The sequence below is a fragment of the Procambarus clarkii genome, chromosome 81 (assembly GCF_040958095.1).
Source record: "Procambarus clarkii isolate CNS0578487 chromosome 81, FALCON_Pclarkii_2.0, whole genome shotgun sequence".
In the NCBI taxonomy this organism is placed as follows: Eukaryota; Metazoa; Arthropoda; class Malacostraca; order Decapoda; family Cambaridae; genus Procambarus; species Procambarus clarkii.
In genome coordinates, this window is record NC_091230.1 from 14,630,228 (window position 1) to 14,649,729 (window position 19,502).

The following is a 19,502-nucleotide window of genomic DNA, read 5'->3' on the forward strand; positions in this document are numbered from 1 at the left end:
AACTTCTCTTATATTTGTTATGGGTTTTTAGATAATGGGACATACTAGAGAGAGGTTTCATCTAATATTTTAATTAGCCAATTAGGTAATAAATTATGTCCATGCTGTGTATGTGGATAAGTACTATATGTGATCAACATGATCAAGTTTGTGGCTAAAATTTCTTGAATGTTCTTAGTCTGACATGGATGGAAACTAGCTTAGACATTAAAGGGTTTCCTTGGAGAAGAGGCTATGAGACATAACCAGTTTAAATTGATTTAAAATTATATGATGCTAATATCCTGGCTATTCAGCTATGACTGAAATTTAATTATTTACTGAGGTGTCTGACAAGGTGACAATTGCTTTCATATTTAAATAAATAAAGAGTACGCTTACCCTTGCCACATTGTCATAGTCACCATACATGGCTCTTAGAATGAGCGACATACTTAATTCTGTTCTACAGTTGTCAAGACTTGGTTACTCTGGTAGAGGGTGGAGGCACAGGAGCAGCTGTAGCAAAGCAATTCCTCACCATGCTGGCTGTATGTCATACTGTCATTCCTGATAGAGATGATGCCCGGGGAGAAAGGGCCATCATTTACCATGCTGCATCACCAGGTAATGTATATGCTCTTGTCAAGTCATTTTACTTTATGTAGTAACATTTTTACATGTACTCATGCCATGTGATAGATGAGTGAGCCTTATTTTCTGACATGATTGTCAATATGGAAAGGTAAAGGGCATGGTCTCTCCTTCTGTTTTAGCTCTGTATTTTTATGGGTTAGGCTTAGTAGGTGCCCAGTGTTTACCTGCTGGTATAAAAAAATTCACACCAGACCAAATAAAAAATTAGGATTCGCACCAGACCTCTTGAGACCCATGCTGACTTACCGAAAGCTTGAACATATTCAGGCGCTCTCTACGAGATGAGGAAACCTTGGGAATTGGAGATTCCCAAAATTTTGAAAATCAACTCAAAGGGTTAAGCAAAGCAAAACAATAATGCATGAGAAAAAATAAATGAACACTTAGAAAAATATGGCAAGAGCTATGCATAAATAACCCCAATCTTATGTCATTTAAGAATCTAAAGGAGGAGGCTTTCAAGTCCATAGACTCTGTGCGACCATTGACTATGCAGCTCCAACATGGAACCCACACCTTGGGAAGCATAAATATAAATTTTAGAAAGTTCAGAGGACATCAGAATTAAGAGGTGTCAGCCAAGGGGACAGGCTGAGAGATTGTGGCATCACAATCTTAAATGAGAGAAGAAACATAAGTATTCATGCAAGATCTTGAGAGGAATAGATAGTGTAGAAAGGAAGCCTATTTAAATTAAAAAGAGGTAGGATAGGGAGGGGGGGGGAAGATGGGTGGAAGCTGGACTTCCAATATCATTGAAGAGATACAGTATAAGGAAGTTCTTGCTGTACAGGTGGTTGGCAAGTGGAATGCATTGAAGGAAGATCTTCTTGAAGCCAATTACATCCACAACTTGAAAAAAAAAATTTGATGAAAACATTAATATAAAAGAAAAATTACATAATGTGTGATGAATCAACGAGAAAATTAGTAGGAGCCATGAGGAGGATTCAAGCCTGCACACTGAGTACTGCCAAGCATATGCCTTAGACCACTACACCATGACATGGTCAAAACTAATGCAACTTAGGATTCAACTGAATCCCCTAGAGGTCCTAAGGCTTCCACTGAAGCCCAGTCAGGATTTCATGCATTGTCCCCATGTCCCTGAATTCATAATGTTGAGAGAGGTAATTAGTGCACCCAGTATTAGTGGCTAGAAGGCTTGGCATAAATAAATAATCTAACTCTCCCATATCACTGATAAGCAAGTATAGGAAATATGAAGGAGAGACAAATAAGTGAAAGGAGCAACAAGAAACTTTATAATGTTGCTGCAATGAAAGACACACGTGAGACACAAACAGGCTCCAGGGAGCCTCCGGGGCTCACCCGGAAAATGGCATTTCATTACATTCAACGCTGTTTTTTTTTTTAATCTTTAGTGTACTAATCATATTCTTGTATCCTGTTCTTTTATTCTTGAATCTCTCATCACAAGTTTTCTAAAATAAGTTGAAGTCTTCCAAATATTTATCAGTTTCATAGTTCCACACTAATCACATTGTAAACTTTTCTTGGATATATTCTGTACTGCTTTCTGAAACTTTTCTCATAAACATTTGAAAATTTTTAATTTCTGTTTTCTTATTTGTTGCTGCATGGCTTAATTTCAAGAGAACCTATCAGTTTATATAACTCATTTGTGAACTATATTTAGCATACAGTAGTTGTTAAAGTGTAGGGTCCCTCCTTGCCTACAGTTATGTTAATATTTTTCTTTAGCTTGCTTGCCACTTTTTTATTTAAACTATTTTTTTATAGATATTGTCTGGTGTATTTATATCATGTATCACTTTACAGTACTTGTATATGTTTTAGTATTTATTCTTTACAATAATATTCGTTATCTGAATTGTGTCAATAGTTTATATGTTAAGTTTAAAAACTGAAATTGTTCTGTAATGGTGTGTTGCTGTGTTCAAATAGGTTTTGTAATGTCTGATTTTTTTGTATTCAAGTATTTTGTGTCGGTTATCTAAGGTTTTTTCTTCTGTTTAGAAAGCTTATCAAATTAAAGTACTGTACAGGTTTTGATTATTATTGTAATTATTTGTTAACAAAATTATTCTTGATATTGACAGATGAGAGAGCACTAGTAGAAGGTGCTCGGGAATTGGGCTTCGTGTTTGAGACTCGGACGCCTGAGTTTTGTATCATTGATGTCTTGGGATCCAAGGAAAAATACGAAGTCCTCAATGTGCTGGAGTTTACCTCTGCCCGCAAACGTATGAGTGTTATTGTGAAGACACCTCAAGGACAAATCAAATTATACTGTAAAGGCGCTGACACAGTAAGTCTGACTTTTACTTTACTACCTTTAGTCTTGAGAGTGTGGGAGGAGTGATGAAGATATTCTGTATTATATAGCAGTGTTGCTTAGAAAAGTAGTTATTTATAGATACAGTGGTACCTCGGAATGCGATTGTCCCTGTATGCGAGGTTTTCGGAAGGCGAGGTGTATTTACTCCAAAAATTTGTCTCAGAAGGCGAGGGTTACTTCGGGAGGCGAGTTTGGATGCGAGTTTGTTGATACGCGTACAGCCGACCTAGCGCGTTCGTCGCCCCTCCGCCCCGCCGCCCCTCAGTTTACCATTGTCTCGCGCTCAGTGACTACCCCCACATCAATTCTTCTCGCGGATTTTCAGTGTTTTGTTGGATTTTTGGTGATTTGTCTATACAATTTGTTATTATATATCTCACCATGGGTCCCAAGAAAGCCAGTGGTAAGGATAAAGGCCAGAAAGCTCATGTGAGGATGACAATAGAGGAGAAACAAGAGATCATTCGGAAGCATGAGAACGGTACACGTGTTGTTGAACTTTGTAGGCAGTACAACAAAGCCACATCAACAATATGCACTATACTTAAGAAGAAAAATAAGATTATGGGTGCTAAAGTGGCAAAAGGAGTAAGAACATTAACGGCACAAAGACAACAAATACTTGAAGAAGTGGAAAAGTTGTTATTAATTTGGATACACGACAAGGAGTTGAGGGGTGATAGTGTTTCGGAGGCCATTATTTGTGAGAAAGCCAGGGTGTTGCACGAAGACCTTCTAAAGAATACCCCTGCAACGAGTGATGCAGATAAGAAAGAGTTTAAGGCAAGCAGGGGCTGGTTTGAAAAATTTAGAAAGAGAAGTGGTATCCATAGTGTTACAAGGCATGGGGTTATGTGATGTGATTATGGAAGGGGACTCCCCTTCCAAACAGTAACTCCTCTCCTCCTCCCCCCTCCTCACCATCTTCCATACGCCTACAGCACTCGACAGCAAGGTAAGTAATAACTGGAACACAGTTTTGTAGGTTTATTTAGATGAATTAGGTAAATTAGGTATAAAAATTTAGTTTGATGTGGGGTTTTTGGGGTAGTCAGGAACGGATTAATTCATTTCCCTTTATTTCTTATGGGGAAATTAACTTCGGAATGCGAGTTTTCGGAAGGCGAGGCGTCTCCAGGAACTGATTAAACTCTTATTCTGAGGTATGCCTGTACAGGTTAGGCTAAGTGTTCCCGCTTTCTTGTTTATTTTTATAAATAATTTGTAAAATTTCTGGTGGTTTTAGCACATACATCCTAATCCTGGAGCTATTCAAATGATCCAAAGCTGTTAATGAAAATTGGATATTGAGTTTATGAAATGTTTATTTTTCTGAGTAACCCTCTCAATTGCTGCCTGAGCCAGGACCTAGGTCCATCCAGGAAACCATATTCCCATCAGGCTTTGATGACCAAACCACACATCAGAAAATTAAGAAATAACAATGTTTTTGTCTATCCTGGCCCATTATCAAGTCGTGATAATGATCCAGGATGGATCTAAATGTTGTCATTTCTTCATTTTCTGATGTGTGGTTTGGTCATCATATTTTCAGCCACATTATTGTGACTCGTCGACTCCATCAGGCTCTGTCAACTGATATCTCAGGGTGACAAGTAGCTTTTCAACTGGTTTTGCCAACTTGCTGGGGAGTGAAGATAGGAGTCGTGGGAGATGAGGGGCCAGTTCTCCATCAAAAGACCACTCAATATGATGCGTATGAACTGAAACAAAAATTAAATAACCCCCTCAATAAATAAACTGGAAACCCATAGACCCTTCCAGAAGGAATAGCCCCCAAAAAAGATAAGTAGGGCTTGCAAGAGCTGAGGGCTGCAGACAGCCAAGGTGACCAAGGATGGGTGACTCCCAGAAGTCCTGAAGGTAGCCCAGGAGCATTTCTGAAGGTAGGCTGATAAACTTACTTGAAGAAGAACAGGAAGCACCTGAAAGTAATGAACATTAAACCATAAAGTAGGGAACTGCAAGGAAACAAATTCAGACTTCAAGAATGCCACAACAGAAATAGAAAGACCTCTGAAACACCCTTTTCCCTCCCCAGACCAGAAAAAAGGGTTGAATTCTGGAAACAGCAAGAGTATGAAACAAGAATCCTCAGGCAAGTTGCCCAGGTTACCTTGGTTACCTTGAGAGAATTTCGTGATTTAGTGTCCCCGCAGCCCGGTTGTCAACCAGGCCTCTATGTTGCTGGACTGGTCAACCAGGGTGTTGACCAGTCCAGCAACATATGCGCAGGACCCTCAATTGCCTATGTATGATGTGCACAATTCTGTGACGGTTACTCCCATCGCCTCTGTAAGTATTGCACAGCTTAAGGGTTAAAAACAGCCTTTCATTTAGCATCCCATTCAAAATAACAGTTTATGAATCTATCACTGCAGGACATTTCTTTAATATTGGGATATAATAAGGGAAAGGTGAATTAAAATTATTCTCACCATTTTAAGCATTGAATTATATTAAGTTTTGAGAGTTATGAAGCCTTGCTGAATAAGGTAATAAATCACATAGCCTAAGGCACTATTTTGTTTCATAACATATCCTCAGTATGAAAAGCATTTTGAGGCAATGGAGTGACCTGAACTCGCAACCTGGTGATTCCCAGACGCCTGCCTTAACCGCTCGGCCACGGTGATACAAAAGTTGACAACCCTAAACTCTAATGAGTTCTCTGGTAGATTCTGGAGGCCCCAAACCAGGGCCCAACCAGGATTTTACCGCCAACCCGACCACACTAGGGTTGCAAACTGTGTGGTCATTTGGTGGCCATATCTTAAGGAACACATCAACAAACCGGAAAAGGTACAAAGGCACCTACGGTAATGGCAGACACACTCTTACGCCCCAGTCAGATCACAAATCTGATCAATTTCAAGTCACTACATTTCCTCAAAAGGATTTTCATTGATATTTCATGTCATTGTGATTTCATTACAATATCCTCTGTATAATTGTAGTCATAAATTCACTTAACAGGTAATCTATGAACGTCTTGGTGATAGTCAACAGTTTCGAGATTTAACTGTCAGACACCTGGAAGAGTTTGCAGCAGAAGGTCTCCGAACCCTGTGCTATGCTGTTGCAGATATCTCGCCTGTGTTCTATGAGGTATTCACTCATTTCATTATTTCACAATAGAAACTTAATTATTTAACAAATTAGTAACTTAATACTTTTAGTTTGGAAAAGTCTTCTGAAAGACATTATTCTAATACAAGCATACATACGTGCATACAAATGTGCATGTATGCATTAATGCACACGCCACTACGGTCGGTGGCTGAGCGGACAGCACGCTGGACGCGTGATCCTGTGGTCCTGGGTTCGATTTCGGGCGCAGGCGAGAAACAATGGGCAGTCTCTCTTTCACCCTGATGCTCCTGTTACCTAGCAATAAATAGGTACCAGGGAGTTAGTCAGCTGTCACGGGTTGCTTCCTGGGGGTGTGTGTGGTGTGGGAAAAAAAATAGTAGTTAGTAGCAGTCGATTGACAGTTGAGAGGCAGGCCGAAAGAGCATATCTCAACCCCCGCAAGCACATCTAGGTGAATACAACTAAGTGAATACTTGCTGAGAATCCTCATTCTTGTCACAAATTTGTATCACTTTAGTGTGCATAAATAGTACATTTCTAAAATATCCCACCATACTATGCACAGTGCTAATTATCACCGCAACCTGCTATTATCAGAATCCTGGACATTTTTATCAGTCAGGGGTCTTCTGTAATACTATCATTGCTAAATAATAGCAGTTACATGTATATTTTTACATTTTTAGGCAATGCTATGGTCACAAGATGAGCAGCAGTGCTGTTAGCTCATGCTGCGTGTGTCATCCTCGGTTGCTCACTCAGTACTGAGGCTCTCACACCCGGGACTGTTACCTACGATTTAAAAAAAGAAAAAAAAGGCGTCTGTTTACTAGAGCCCTGAGGAAGCTGATGCGAACCCCGTGTAGCCATGGGATATTTAAATTGTGCGCGGCACCCTCCATTGTATATAAACGATGTGCGCCATTCAACGACATTTACTCAAATTGTATATACAGGTAGCATATACAATTTGCACCCTTTAAGGGTTAAAATACTGAATGGTTTGGAGGATGTGGATCCTATCAATTTCTTCAAAAGGTCAGATGCAACACAAACGAGGAGCAACGGGTTCAAGCTCATCAAACCACAATGTAGGACAGAAAACAGGAGGTGCTTTTTCACCCATAGGGTTGTAAACCCATGGAATCACCTACCTGCTGATGCCATAAACACCAAAACTCTGCTGGGTTTTAAAATACAGTTGGAGAAGATCATCAGGGCAAATGGGGGGGGAGGTTGATAAGCTGCCGGCTTCTTGTCCTCATCGAGGCCACTATTATTAGTGGCCTCATGTCTCATGTCATCAAGTATTACTTGATTGTGCTTCAGTCTGTTGGTTGCTTCAAAGAGAGGTTTTAATTATTGCTTATTTTGTATGTACAGTAACTTGATGTGGAACTCTAAACCTCATTCCCAATTCTTGAATTGGGCAGGATCTCTGTTTATTGTGCATTCATGTTATATTAAATATCTTGAGAAGATAAAAGACAATTAGATAAAGTATTTTTTAATATGAAGTTGAAGGGCACCTTCGAAGAACAGCGGAAATGTTTGATTTCTTTACTGTATTTACTACTCCTGTAATATTTTTCAGGAATGGAAAAATACTTATTATAAGGCAAGTACAGCACTACAATTCAGAGAAAGAAAAATAGAAGATGCAGCTCAGCTAATAGAAAACAATCTTACATTATTAGGAGCGACAGCAATAGAAGATAAACTTCAGGATGAGGTACGTGTTTGTTGAAGTACGCAGTACATTGTTAGGTTGAATATGGTATTAAATTACATAGTCATTCAAGTTCAAAATAAACTTTAAGTACAGTATATCACTTGATTCTTATTCAATTTTGTGCTCTGACGTTTACATTGTTAGGGAGAGTTCAATTGGAAGTCGGGATGCTTCGGTCTTTTTGACCCCAGCAATGGTCTGTATTGGCTACTCTTGATTTTCTGATGCTTTCCTGGTGGGAATGGCAGTGTTCACCCCTGTGATACAGGTACACTGTACCTCTGTGAGGGGACCGGGTTCGAGCTCTGGTCCCCAGTAGGCCCAACTGGGCCAAATCTCTGTGGATGATGCAGCCTAGTAATGGTAGGGAACTACCTCGGCTAGATAACTTTAGGGAGCCACGGCAGCTCACCCAGAAAGAGGTTTCATTATTCACTTTTTTTCTGGGGGAAGCCCCGTCGGCTCCCCGGAGCTTTACCGGCTGATATGCTAATGTCAGACTTTGGCATCAGTCATGTGTATGGAGTTCTAGGGCCTACCGGGGACCACGGCCAGAACCTGGCCCCCTCAGAGAGGCAAGGGGAGCAATGGCCTATAGAAACCCCCGTGTGGTAGGAAGCATTCTATGTCTGCCATCGACCGGGTCAAGCATCCAGAAAGGTAAGCATTCCAAAACAAACCCCTATTCTGGGGAAAATTGCTACCTAAAGCCGAACTAGTGGATAAAACTCTTCAACAGAAAACAAGGAAACTAGTATGACGTCATACGTCACCGCGCCGTTGTCTGCGCAGCTCCCCCCTCCCCGGGAGGGGGAAGGGGGAGCCCCAGACCTCCCACGCCGGCTATCCACCCATCAGTTCTTCGGCCGATGCTATAGGCACTGGTTATGTGCTCCGGCTCCAGTGGTTGTTTCAGCACTGTACCTAGAGTGTGGTGTCTGTTTTCTAGGTGGTGCGTGAGCCGGGAGTGATTCTCCAGTACTCGGGCTGCATGCGCCTAGGGTTCCCTTCCCTAGGTGCCCTGTAAGTACTGCCCTTGGGGCTTGGGGCAGCCTTCCACAAGTTCCTTGGGTCCTGCCCCTGCTTGGTTTTCGGCCGCTCTTTGTGTGCTCGGGTGTTCTGTCTCCCTTGTTCGCCTTAGAGTAAGGGGCATTTTTTGCACTGGTGGGGCGCAGGGTACTGTGCAGCTTGTCTTTACCAATCATAGTGGCCGGCTCTGTTCTGCTTGGGTACGCTGTCCTCTTGCGGGGTTTTCTTTTTCTTTTTGTTTATCTACCTGGTGGGGGGGTCTGCCTTCGTTCTTGCCCCTTGTGTCCCTTGTGTTCTGAGTATTTTCTGGTGGTACCCCCTGCTAGGTCCCTGTGAGTGTACACATCCCGGGGTTCAGCTCTTAGAAAGTTGTTTGGTAGCTTTGGGTGCCGGTTAGCAGTACCCTGCCTGGGATTACCTGAGCGCGAGTCCTCCTATAGTAAACGCTCGGGACCCTGGGAAACCCCTGGGGGCACGCAGGTCCGATGGATGTGACCCCAGAGTCTCCCCCTCGCTTCCAGCGAGTTTGAGGGTTGCTCTCACCCTTTGTCTCTGGGTGACTCTCTGTTTTGCCTCCGTGTGCTGCCTGTGGGGTCGTTGACACCTTCGACCCGGAGTCCTGCGAGTTTGTTTGCTCGTTGTGGCTCGGTTACCCAGTTGTGCTGACAAAGCGGGTGCGGGCAGCAGGGGCGTTGCACTTGAGCCTTGGTGGTGGCAACGTTCTCGTGGTTTCCTCCCCGGGAGCCCCGGGGCTGCCCTGTTGTAGTTCATTTTGGGTCTTGGGGGTGTTGGTTGCTTCGGTTCCATCCACGCCCCCTTGTCTTTTCCCTGGATCACCCTTCCTGCCTGCATCCGGTTCCTTACCGTCTGTAGGTTCGGGGCGGGGTGTTTGGTGGTGTTGAGACTCGGGCAGTCTCGGGGAATTCCCCTTCCGGGGTAGTGACGGGGGCATTTGAGCCTGTTCCTCCAGCCGTGTTGTATGAGTCTGCCAATGGGCTCCCTTCCTTAGTGTTTTCACGGCTGCCCCGGTTTTCTGGTTCGGCCGGGGCTTTGGGGGAACGGCTCGGCCCCGGGGCCTGTCGTGTAGGTTCCCGAGGCTGGGGAGGGGCTGACTTGGGGGGGCCTTGGCCCCGTTGGACCCCGTGGGAGTTTTTATCCCCCTCTAGGCAGGGCTTGTGGTTACGCGGAGTGGGGTCTTTCCTCCCCACTCGCCGTACGTGCTGTTGGGCGTTGGCCCCTCCCCGGGCTCAGTTCCTTGGCCTTTGAGTCGGTTCGTTTCGTCCTGTGGGTGGATGTTTCCTCCCACCCTTTTTTGGGACGGTGTTTTCGTCATGTTTCCCCGTGCGATGGGGTTCTATGTGACTTCTGATCTCGGGTGCGCCTGCGCCTTTGTGTGCCTTCGGGACTAGTGTTGGCTTCTGTGTTCTCGAGGGTACGGGAAGGTTTTTCGCTACTTCCCGCATTATTGGAACGTCTGTCGGCTCCTCGTCCTTGTCGCCGTTTTGGGCTACTGGTGTCCCGGTTGGGCTACTTGTGAGCCGGTTGGGCTCCTGGCTCTGTTGGGCTACTTGTCGCCCTGTTGGGCTACTTGTCGCCCGGTTGAGTTCCTTTTTGGGCTCTTTGGTTCTTTGGCCGGTTTTATTGTTCCTGCTTCCTCTTTTGGCTACTTTTCTAGTGCAGTAGTCCTGGTTGTCGCCTTCCCGCAGAGAGGGTTGTGCGGTTCGGCCAGCATGTTATGCGCATGCGCCGTGGAGTTTGTTTTGGTCTGGGCAGTGTTTGTGCTGGTTTTTGCGCCCTTTTTGCTACGGTGCTTCGCCTCTCGTTCTTCCCCTGGCTGCAGTATGTGCGCCTTCGCTCCAGGGGTGTCCTGGTTCCCAGTTGTGGGGAGGACACCACGGTTTTCCCTGTGTCATGGGTGTGGGCCGCCTCCTTCGCCTCTCCCTGCTCTCCTGCGGGTCCAGCAGGGTCCGGCTCTGGCGTCTTTCCCTGGCGGTGCTCCCAGGTTCTTCTGGGCACAGTTGAGTCGTGTCAGGTTGGTAGTGGACGTGTTTTGCGCGTGTTTTGACATCCAGCCTCAGAACTGATGGGTGGATAACCGGCGTGGGAGGTCTGGGGCTCCCCCTTCCCCCTCCCGGAGAGGGGGGAGCTGCGCAGACAGCGACGCGATGACATATGACGTCATACTAGTTTCCTTGTTTTCTGTTGAAGAGTTTTATCCACTAGTTCGGCTTTAGGTAGCAATTTTCACCAGAATAGGTTTTTGTTTTGGAATGCTTACCTTTCTGGATGCTTGACCCGGTCGATGGCAGACATAGAATGCTTCCTACCACACGGGGGTTTCTATAGGCCATTGCTCCCCTTGCCTCTCTGAGGGGGCCAGGTTCTGGCCGTGGTACCCGGTAGGCCCTAGAACTCCATACACATGACTGATGCCAAAGTCTGACATTAGCATATCAGCCGGTAAAGCTCCGGGGAGCCTCCGGGTCTCACCCAGAAAATGGCGTTTCATTACATTCAACGCTGGTTTTTTATAACAATGTAATTTTTATTTTTAAATATTGTACTTAATATATCTAAAAGGAATTGTATTACATTAGAAAATATTGTAATGCAAGTGAATATGTAATGATGGATATGCAGCTTGGATGATTCATTATTCTAAATTTATTTTTAAAGTGACATCAGTTGATGGTCCTCAAGATGCATATTGTGCCACTTACATTTAGCTTCTTAACTTGATGCAGGTTCCAGAGACTATAGCTGCACTGCTCAAGGCAGGGATCCACGTGTGGGTCCTCACTGGGGACAAGCAAGAGACGGCTATTAATATAGGTCATTCATGCCACCTCTTAAATCAGGGCATGCCTCTCATCATACTCAACACTGAATCCCTGGATGTGAGTATTGTATTGTTGCCTCTCATCATACTCAGTACTGAATGTAACATTTCTCATCATTGTCATCATCAGTATGAGAGTGTGCCTAACAAGATCTGATGAAAGTGTGCTTGACGACTTGTGTGCCTGACACACTGATGTCTGATGACTTGCATACTAGATTTAAATAGAATTAATGAAAAGGGTTAGTCTTGTTGTGTTGATCAGGTATGGTGGATTAACTAATAATGCTATGTTAACTAATATTATTCCAATCTGTGTTCATTCACTGTTTAACTTCAATCCAGGAAACTCGGGAAGCTATTAACCGTCACGTTGTCGAATTTGGTGAGCAACTGAAACGAGAAAATGAGGCTGCCCTCATTATTGACGGAAAGACACTAATGTATGCCCTCACACCAGATTTACGGAAGGACTTCTTAGATTTATGTATATCTTGCAAGAGTGTTATATGTTGCAGAGTGTCTCCTAGTCAAAAAGCGGAAGTAAGTATTTCAGTTCTGTTGCCATATCAGCTTATTGTTAGTTTCCTAATGGTTTATACATATTCATTTAATTTAATACTACTACTAGTGATTACAAGTCATGAGGTAGCTAAGGGGCAATGTTGTATATGATAGTGCCTCATTCAAGTGAACTAATTGGGACTGGAGCTTGATCTTTTTTACCTTTTTCTTTTATAGCAGAGTGTTTAGCTATTTTCTCACCCCAAATGATACAAGACAACTGTTTGCCTATATAGAAAGCAGCATGTCATAAAAATTCAATTCAAATATTTTTTAAAATAAATTACAGAAAGCATAAACATTTAAGGAAAAGTGATTAAGCTTTTTTAACATATATATGCAGAATGCAGTTATACAGTACTTTAGTACCATATTTTATTTTATTATTTTATTCTTTTGTACAATATCTCAAGCATTAGCAAAACTGTTCTAGGCAATTTAAAAAATAACAAGTTTATTTTTTATTTATAAAGTTTATAATGTTGATACGATATTTTAGTATAGAATATAGTCACAGTCAGTAATAAACAATAATACGTTGCTAATAATCGTTTTACATCTGTTTCTAAAGGTAGTGGAGTTATTGACTCGTGAGACGGGCTCGGTCACCCTTGCTATTGGTGATGGAGCCAACGATGTGGCCATGATTCAGAAAGCCAATGTTGGTGTTGGCATTGCTGGATTAGAAGGGCTTCAGGCTGCTTGTGCCTCAGACTATGCTATTGGTCAGGTGAGAATTTTGATACAGAGCACCACTTGGTTTCCGAACTTTAGTTATCCGAAACTTCCAGTTTCCCGATTGGGGTTGGGGAGTCATGCTACCCGAACAAAGTTCGGGTAGGAAGGGGTCCACCAAGCGTCACGCCGGCTTGTGGTGGTGGGTGGGCGATGGTCCAGTTTGCCCGCTGTGACTTCACAGATTCACGGCCTATTATTCCTATTATTTTGAATTGCCATAAGGCTGGAATGTTCATTCTGTGCTTTTGTTTTACATATCTGCACAATCAAGAAACATCTGTGCACCATGTTGGCTCCAAATGCACGCATTGCATCAGTGATGGCTGACTGGTGGGTGGATGGACGATGGAGTTTAGGTGGGAGGCAGTATGAATGAGGGGGGGGGGAGAATCAGTGAGAGAGGGGGAGAGAGAGATGCTAGGAGGGAGGGGGAGGTAGGGAGAGATGTTAGGAGGTAGGGAGAGATGCTAAGAGGGAGGGGGAGGTAGGGAGAGATGCTAGGAGGTAGGCAGGAAGGGATGGAAGTAGTGAGAATTAGGGAGGGAAAGGCAGGCTGGCAGGCACAGGCAGGCAGGCACAGGCAGGCAGGCACAGGCAGGCAGGCACAGGCAGGCAGGCAGGCGCAGCAGGGAGTGAGTGGTAGTCACGCGGTTGAACCGCGTGACCTTGAGAGATGGGATGTAGGGGGGCGGGTGGTTTGTTGGTGGTGGGGGCGAGACCGGCTCATTCCCGAAGATAAGCCTAACACACACTACCCGTTAGCATGATGGCAGGGAGGGAGGCAGGCTGGCTGGAAAGGAAGCAGGCTGGCAGGCTGGGAAGGAGGCAGGCAGGCAGGCAGGCTGGGAAGGAGGCAGGCAGGCAGGCAGGCTTGCAAGCTGGGAAGGAGGCAGGCAGGCTTGCAGGCTGGGAAGGAGGCAGGCAGGCAGGCAGGCTTGCAGGCTGGGAAGGAGGCAGGCAGACAGGCAGGCTTGCAGGCTGGGAAGGAGGCAGGCAGGCAGGCAGGCTTGCAGGCTGGGAAGGAGGCAGGCAGGCAGGCAGGCTTGCAGGCTGGGAAGGAGGCAGGCAGGCAGGCAGGCTTGCAGGCTGGGAAGGAGGCAGGCAGGCAGGCAGGCTGGGAAGGAGGCAGGCAGGCAGGCAGGCTTGCAGGCTGGGAAGGAGGCAGGCAGGCAGGCAGGCTGGGAAGGAGGCAGGCAGGCAGGCAGGCTTGCAGGCTGGGAAGGAGGCAGGCAGGCAGGCAGGCAGGCTTGCAGGCTGGGAAGGAGGCAGGCAGACAGGCAGGCTTGCAGGCTGGGAAGGAGGCAGGCAGGCAGGCAGGCTTGCAGGCTGGGAAGGAGGCAGGCAGGCAGGCAGGCTGGGAAGGAGGCAGGCAGGCAGGCAGGCTTGCAGGCTGGGAAGGAGGCAGGCAGGCAGGCAGGCTGGGAAGGAGGCAGGCAGGCAGGCAGGCTTGCAGGCTGGGAAGGAGGCAGGCAGGCAGGCAGGCTTGCAGGCTGGGAAGGAGGCAGGCAGGCAGGCAGGCTTGCAGGCTGGGAAGGAGGCAGGCAGGCTTGCAGGCTGGGAAGGAGGCAGGCAGGCAGGCAGGCTTGCAGGCTGGGAAGGAGGCAGGCAGGCTTGCAGGCTGGGAAGGAGGCAGGCAGGCAGGCAGGCTTGCAGGCTGGGAAGGAGGCAGGCAGGCTTGCAGGCTGGGAAGGAGGCAGGCAGGCTTGCAGGCTGGGAAGGAGGCAGGCAGGCAGGCAAGCTTGCAGGCTGGGAAGGAGGCAGGCAGGCTTGCAGGCTGGGAAGGAGGCAGGCAGGCAGGCTTGCAGGCTGGGAAGGAGGCAGGCAGGCAGGCAGGCTTGCAGGCTGGGAAGGAGGCAGGCAGGCAGGCAGACTTGCAGGCTGGGAAGGAGGCAGGCAGGCAGGCAGGCTTGCAGGCTGGGAAGGAGGCAGGCAGGCAGGCAGGCTTGCAGGCTGGGAAGGAGGCAGGCAGGCAGGCAGGCTTGCAGGCTGGGAAGGAGGCAGGCAGGCAGGCAGGCTTGCAGGCTGGGAAGGAGGCAGGCAGGCAGGAAGCGATATATGGGTGTTGAAGTGAACCATGAACCAGGTGACCTTTGAGTGTGTGTGTGTGTGTATGGGTTTGGGGTGGGGGGAGAGGGGGAGGTGTATCGGTGGTGGGGGAGGGACTGGCTGACTCCGTAAGCCTAACCACACTCCACAGACCTGTGACCCAGATTTGTTTCTTAAATGTACAGTACATCATCGTATATTTTAGGCAGGATGTGCCTGCAGGCTGGCAGGAAACATCCAGAGGATGTTTGCCAGACGTCTTAATAATCAGTTAGGAACAATTAAGGACTTTTATAAAGCGGATCAGGACTTCACTTATTGGTGAGTACAAACAAAACACAGTCGCATTTACGCTATGAACCTGTCGATTTTTTCCTCTAGAGTTTTTTCGTAAATTTTTTCGGAAAAATTTCTTTTTACATTTCTAGTTGATTTTTTCCCCTCTATTTCTCGTATACGAACTTACATGTTAACCGACGGGTCTCGTCCCCAAGGGGTTCGGAAACCAAGTGGTGCTCTGTATGTCGAATACTTTTTTAATGTGATAGGAACTTTGTATGTGTGAATATGAACATGAAATATTGAAGATAAGTCTAAAATTCAGTGCATAAGGAATATATGAGATGGAAGAGATCAAATAAAAAACACCTTATTATGTTAGAAAAGAAATAATTTATTAGGGAAATAGTTTACATTAATAAACTTTAATAGTTTTAAAGTTTATTAATGAAGAAATAGGTTACATTAATAAACAAATAAATATCGGTGAGATAGCTTCAGATAGCCACCAGGGCTCAGTTCTGTAAAAGGCATTTCATTATATTCAACACAGGGTTTATTGAGGAAAAAGAACTGTACAACCCAGGTCAACAGGGATTTAAAGCAAGAAGATTTTATTTTTTGTATTACTAAACCATTAAGACAAAATTGAAAGCATTGGATGATAAAACTAAATGTCTATGTCATATACTTGGATTTTGCAAAGGTATTCGATAAAGCTGACCATGGAGTGCTATGACGTTCATTGAGGTCCAAAGGAATAACAAGCAAAGTGAGACAACGAGTATTCAATTTCTTTGCAAACAAGTTGCAAAGAAAAATAGTAAACTAAACAAAACCAATGTTAGGCACAGTAAAAAGCTCTGTACATCAAAGTACTGTCCTTGTAACACCACCCTCTCTCATTCTCCTAACATTTAGCAGTCATGTATTATATTATAGACTCATTAAAACTTGAAAATTACGGTACTGTTTATATTATTTTGTTTTTTCTTTCAGTTTCGCTTTCTAGCAAGATTGCTGTTTGTGCACGGTGCCTGGAATTATAGCCGTCTCTGTAAAGTTATCTTGTATAGCTTTTACAAAAATATATGTCTGTATGTTATTGAGCTGTGGTGGGCAGCCATGTCTGGCTGGTCGGGTCAAGTCTTATTTGAACGGTGGAGTATAGCTATGTATAACGTGGTAAGTACTGTTCTTTCAAATTATTGTAAAATTGGCTATTTTTTCCAGTTTTCCATTTTCTAATTTTTATTAAAAAAAATTCATTACTTTCAAATGGCTTGTTTTGGGTTGTTTAATTTTTCAACAACATTTAGTGACAGATCAGTTGTTAGCCATTATTCTCAGGATGAATATTAGAATTACAAGGAGAATTTGCAGGCATAAAGTGCAAGGGGTTTTGTAGTGACAAGGTAGGTATCATCTTGGGAGGGCAAAGTGCAGTTCATATAGGAATAGTCTCATGAAAACCTAAAGAAAATATAACAGCAGAGGTGATGACCAAACCATTTCTTCATTAAAGAAAATGGTCATCATTTCTTCAGCCATGTTATTGTGACTCATCGTCTGTATAACAGCAGAGTTATAGGAATATTTGATATGGGAAGTACTGACAGTAACTAAGGCCACCTGACGTGAGACACCCCTTTCCTTGTCTCGTGTTCACATGTCATGCCCAGCTGACTTTCAGTAGATAATGTGAACCAAAAAATACAGAAGTAAACTAGAATAAGATAAGAAGAAAATAACATACATTCACTTGCCATTTAGCATTTGTACAGCTGAGCACAGTGACAGAATTTCTTGTTTGGCTGAATGTTAATCTTTTTAATTTTTCAGTGCAAGGGCATGAGCTTGTAAGCTACAGTATACCCTAGAAAACGGTCTTTTGAAACCCGTCCTTACTTTCTTATAAATAATAGAAGGAAGTATTTGAACCATATAAAATAATAAAATAGAAATAAAGTTTCTGTGTCTCAGTCTTAAGATTTGCAATAGTCACACCTTCTGTTAAAGTTTCACAAATGGGGTTTATTTACAAGGACTTCGCTGGAATAATGGTTCAATTGCACAATGGTTCAATCCTCGCAAGCACAAATAGGTGAGTACTACTGATGCTCCAATAGCTGTGCCCTTAATTTGTCAAAAAGTTCTGTTATCAAAGGTTAGGAGGGTATCCCTCATTGCATAGAGGATGGCTTCCTCCAGGAGTTCCTTGATCAAGGGCCTGAAGATGCCTGTTGTTCGAAGTCCTGCTTGATCCTATGTTTGTTGGCGTCAAAAAATTCTGCTACTCTCCTGGCTGCTTCTCTCTGTGGTATGCTAAGGTAAAGAGAGACTACATCTAAGGAAAACAAGGTTGCTCCCTTTAGTATGGGCCCTGTAACTGGTTGGATCCTCCTTAAAAAAAATCCACTATCATTCAAGAGTTCTGGGAGAAGATGGAGAGGGGTCAACAGTGTGTACATATCCAATCAATTGGCCTAGTTGGGGTCCCCCCAACTAGTGTGGCTATAGCAGAGATTTTTGTCTACACACAGTTTGAATCAGCCAGGCATGCAGCGAGAGCAGGATCTAATCATCTACTTACATTACATAGATGATATTTTCGGAGTGATGTCTGGAGGATGACAAGAATTAGAACTCTTCTTCAACTGGGCTAATTATGTACTTGAAAACTTGTTCATCCTAGAAATGGATGAATCCACTTTCATTCCTGGACACCAGAGTTTACATTGAAGAACCAAGTACTGTAGATGCCTACAGACCACAATCTACCACAAGCCGACAAATCTACACACTTCATTGACTTCATTTCTCATAGTCAACCTCTATCGCTCAAGAAATTGCTACTCTATTCCTTGGGTATATGTACAAAGTGGATCATCAGTAGTAACGACAAACTTTAGGAAGCCTTGGAATACTTGTGGACTCGTTTCAGGAACAGAGAGTACCCAGAGGAGATTCTTCATTCTGCACAAACTAAGCCCCCCAAAAAACGGACAACCTCCTGAATAGAACACGGGACAAAACATGAATGAGAGGATAATCCTTCCTCTCCTCTACTTTCCAGGTATAGCAGGAACTTTTTGTCAAGAATGCCTCACCTTATGGCATTGGCATAGAATCATTGATGTAGAACACCTAGTGTGGCGAATCTTCCCACAACTACCTGCAGTGGTTGCATGGATCAAAGGCAGATCACTGAGGGACATCTTAGTCAAAGCCAAGTTTCCTTAACACTGCAACCCGTCAAGGGGGGTGTTTGGAACAATAAAACCTTCCAGACTTGTGGCACGGTTGAGGAGGACCTACGACTAAAAGATAATTTCCTGGTGTGGTGGTACTGACTCTCCATGATTTTGTCTGCTATGTTATATGTAGGGAATGGTTATGTTACATTTTAATATCTTTACCTTAAAAAGATATTAAGCTGTCTAGGCTGTCTTCTCTGCTGTCTTCCCTTCCAAAGAAAACTGGAAACAGGGTAATAATAATAAGGATGTTAAATCTTGTATTGAATTATTTAATATTTGTGATTATTCTAAATATTTTAAAGGAAAATATGCTGTCATATAAATGTTATTATCATTTCTTTTTTAACTAGCTGTTCACAGCAGCACCACCCCTGGTTATGGGGATTTTCGACCGGTCATGCAGTGCAGACACGAGGATGAGGTATCCAGAGCTATATCGGGAATCTCAAAGTGGAGCACATTTTAATTGGAAGGTGAGAGATCTGCATATCTTGTAAGAATTACTTGTATATTTCTAATATATTTTCTGGGGGGAGCTCCTTTGGCTCTCGGGAGCTTATCCAGGCTGATATAGATATGTTAGACTTTGGCATCAGTCAGTGTAAATGAAGTTTTTAGGCCTACTGGGGATCACGAGCCAGAACCTGGCACTCTCAAAGAGGCACGAGGAGCAATGACCTCTAGAAATGCACATGTGATTTGGAGCATTCTATGTCTGTCATCGTCCTGGTCAGGCATCCAGAAAGGTAAGCATCCCAAAACAAACCCCTATTCTGGTTGAAACTACTACTAAAAGTAAAACAAGTGAACAGAACTCCAAAGGTATTGGACTCTTTGAATCCAGCAGTGGTCTATATTGGTTCACGTCTTTCTGGATGCTTTCTCTCTCTTGACTCTTTCAGGATGGGCATCTTACGCCAAATACTGTCGCTTCGCATTGTG

General features: G+C 44.3%; 1 protein-coding gene across 12 annotated transcripts in view; it reads left to right on the plus strand.

Moving 5' to 3' along the window:
• ATP8A (ATPase phospholipid transporting 8A1) overlaps positions 1-19,502 on the plus strand; it is a 141,572-nt gene that overhangs the window by 77,624 nt on the left and 44,446 nt on the right. For all 12 annotated transcript variants that reach the window (XM_069315171.1, XM_069315170.1, XM_069315169.1 and 9 more), the window contains 9 exons: positions 452-606; positions 2,721-2,929; positions 5,957-6,088; positions 7,668-7,805; positions 11,579-11,731; positions 12,019-12,216; positions 12,809-12,967; positions 16,300-16,485; positions 18,911-19,033. In XM_069315171.1, coding sequence (XP_069171272.1) covers positions 452-606; positions 2,721-2,929; positions 5,957-6,088; positions 7,668-7,805; positions 11,579-11,731; positions 12,019-12,216; positions 12,809-12,967; positions 16,300-16,485; positions 18,911-19,033 — 1,453 coding nt within the window. The remainder of the gene's footprint in view (positions 1-451; positions 607-2,720; positions 2,930-5,956; positions 6,089-7,667; positions 7,806-11,578; positions 11,732-12,018; positions 12,217-12,808; positions 12,968-16,299; positions 16,486-18,910; positions 19,034-19,502) is intronic.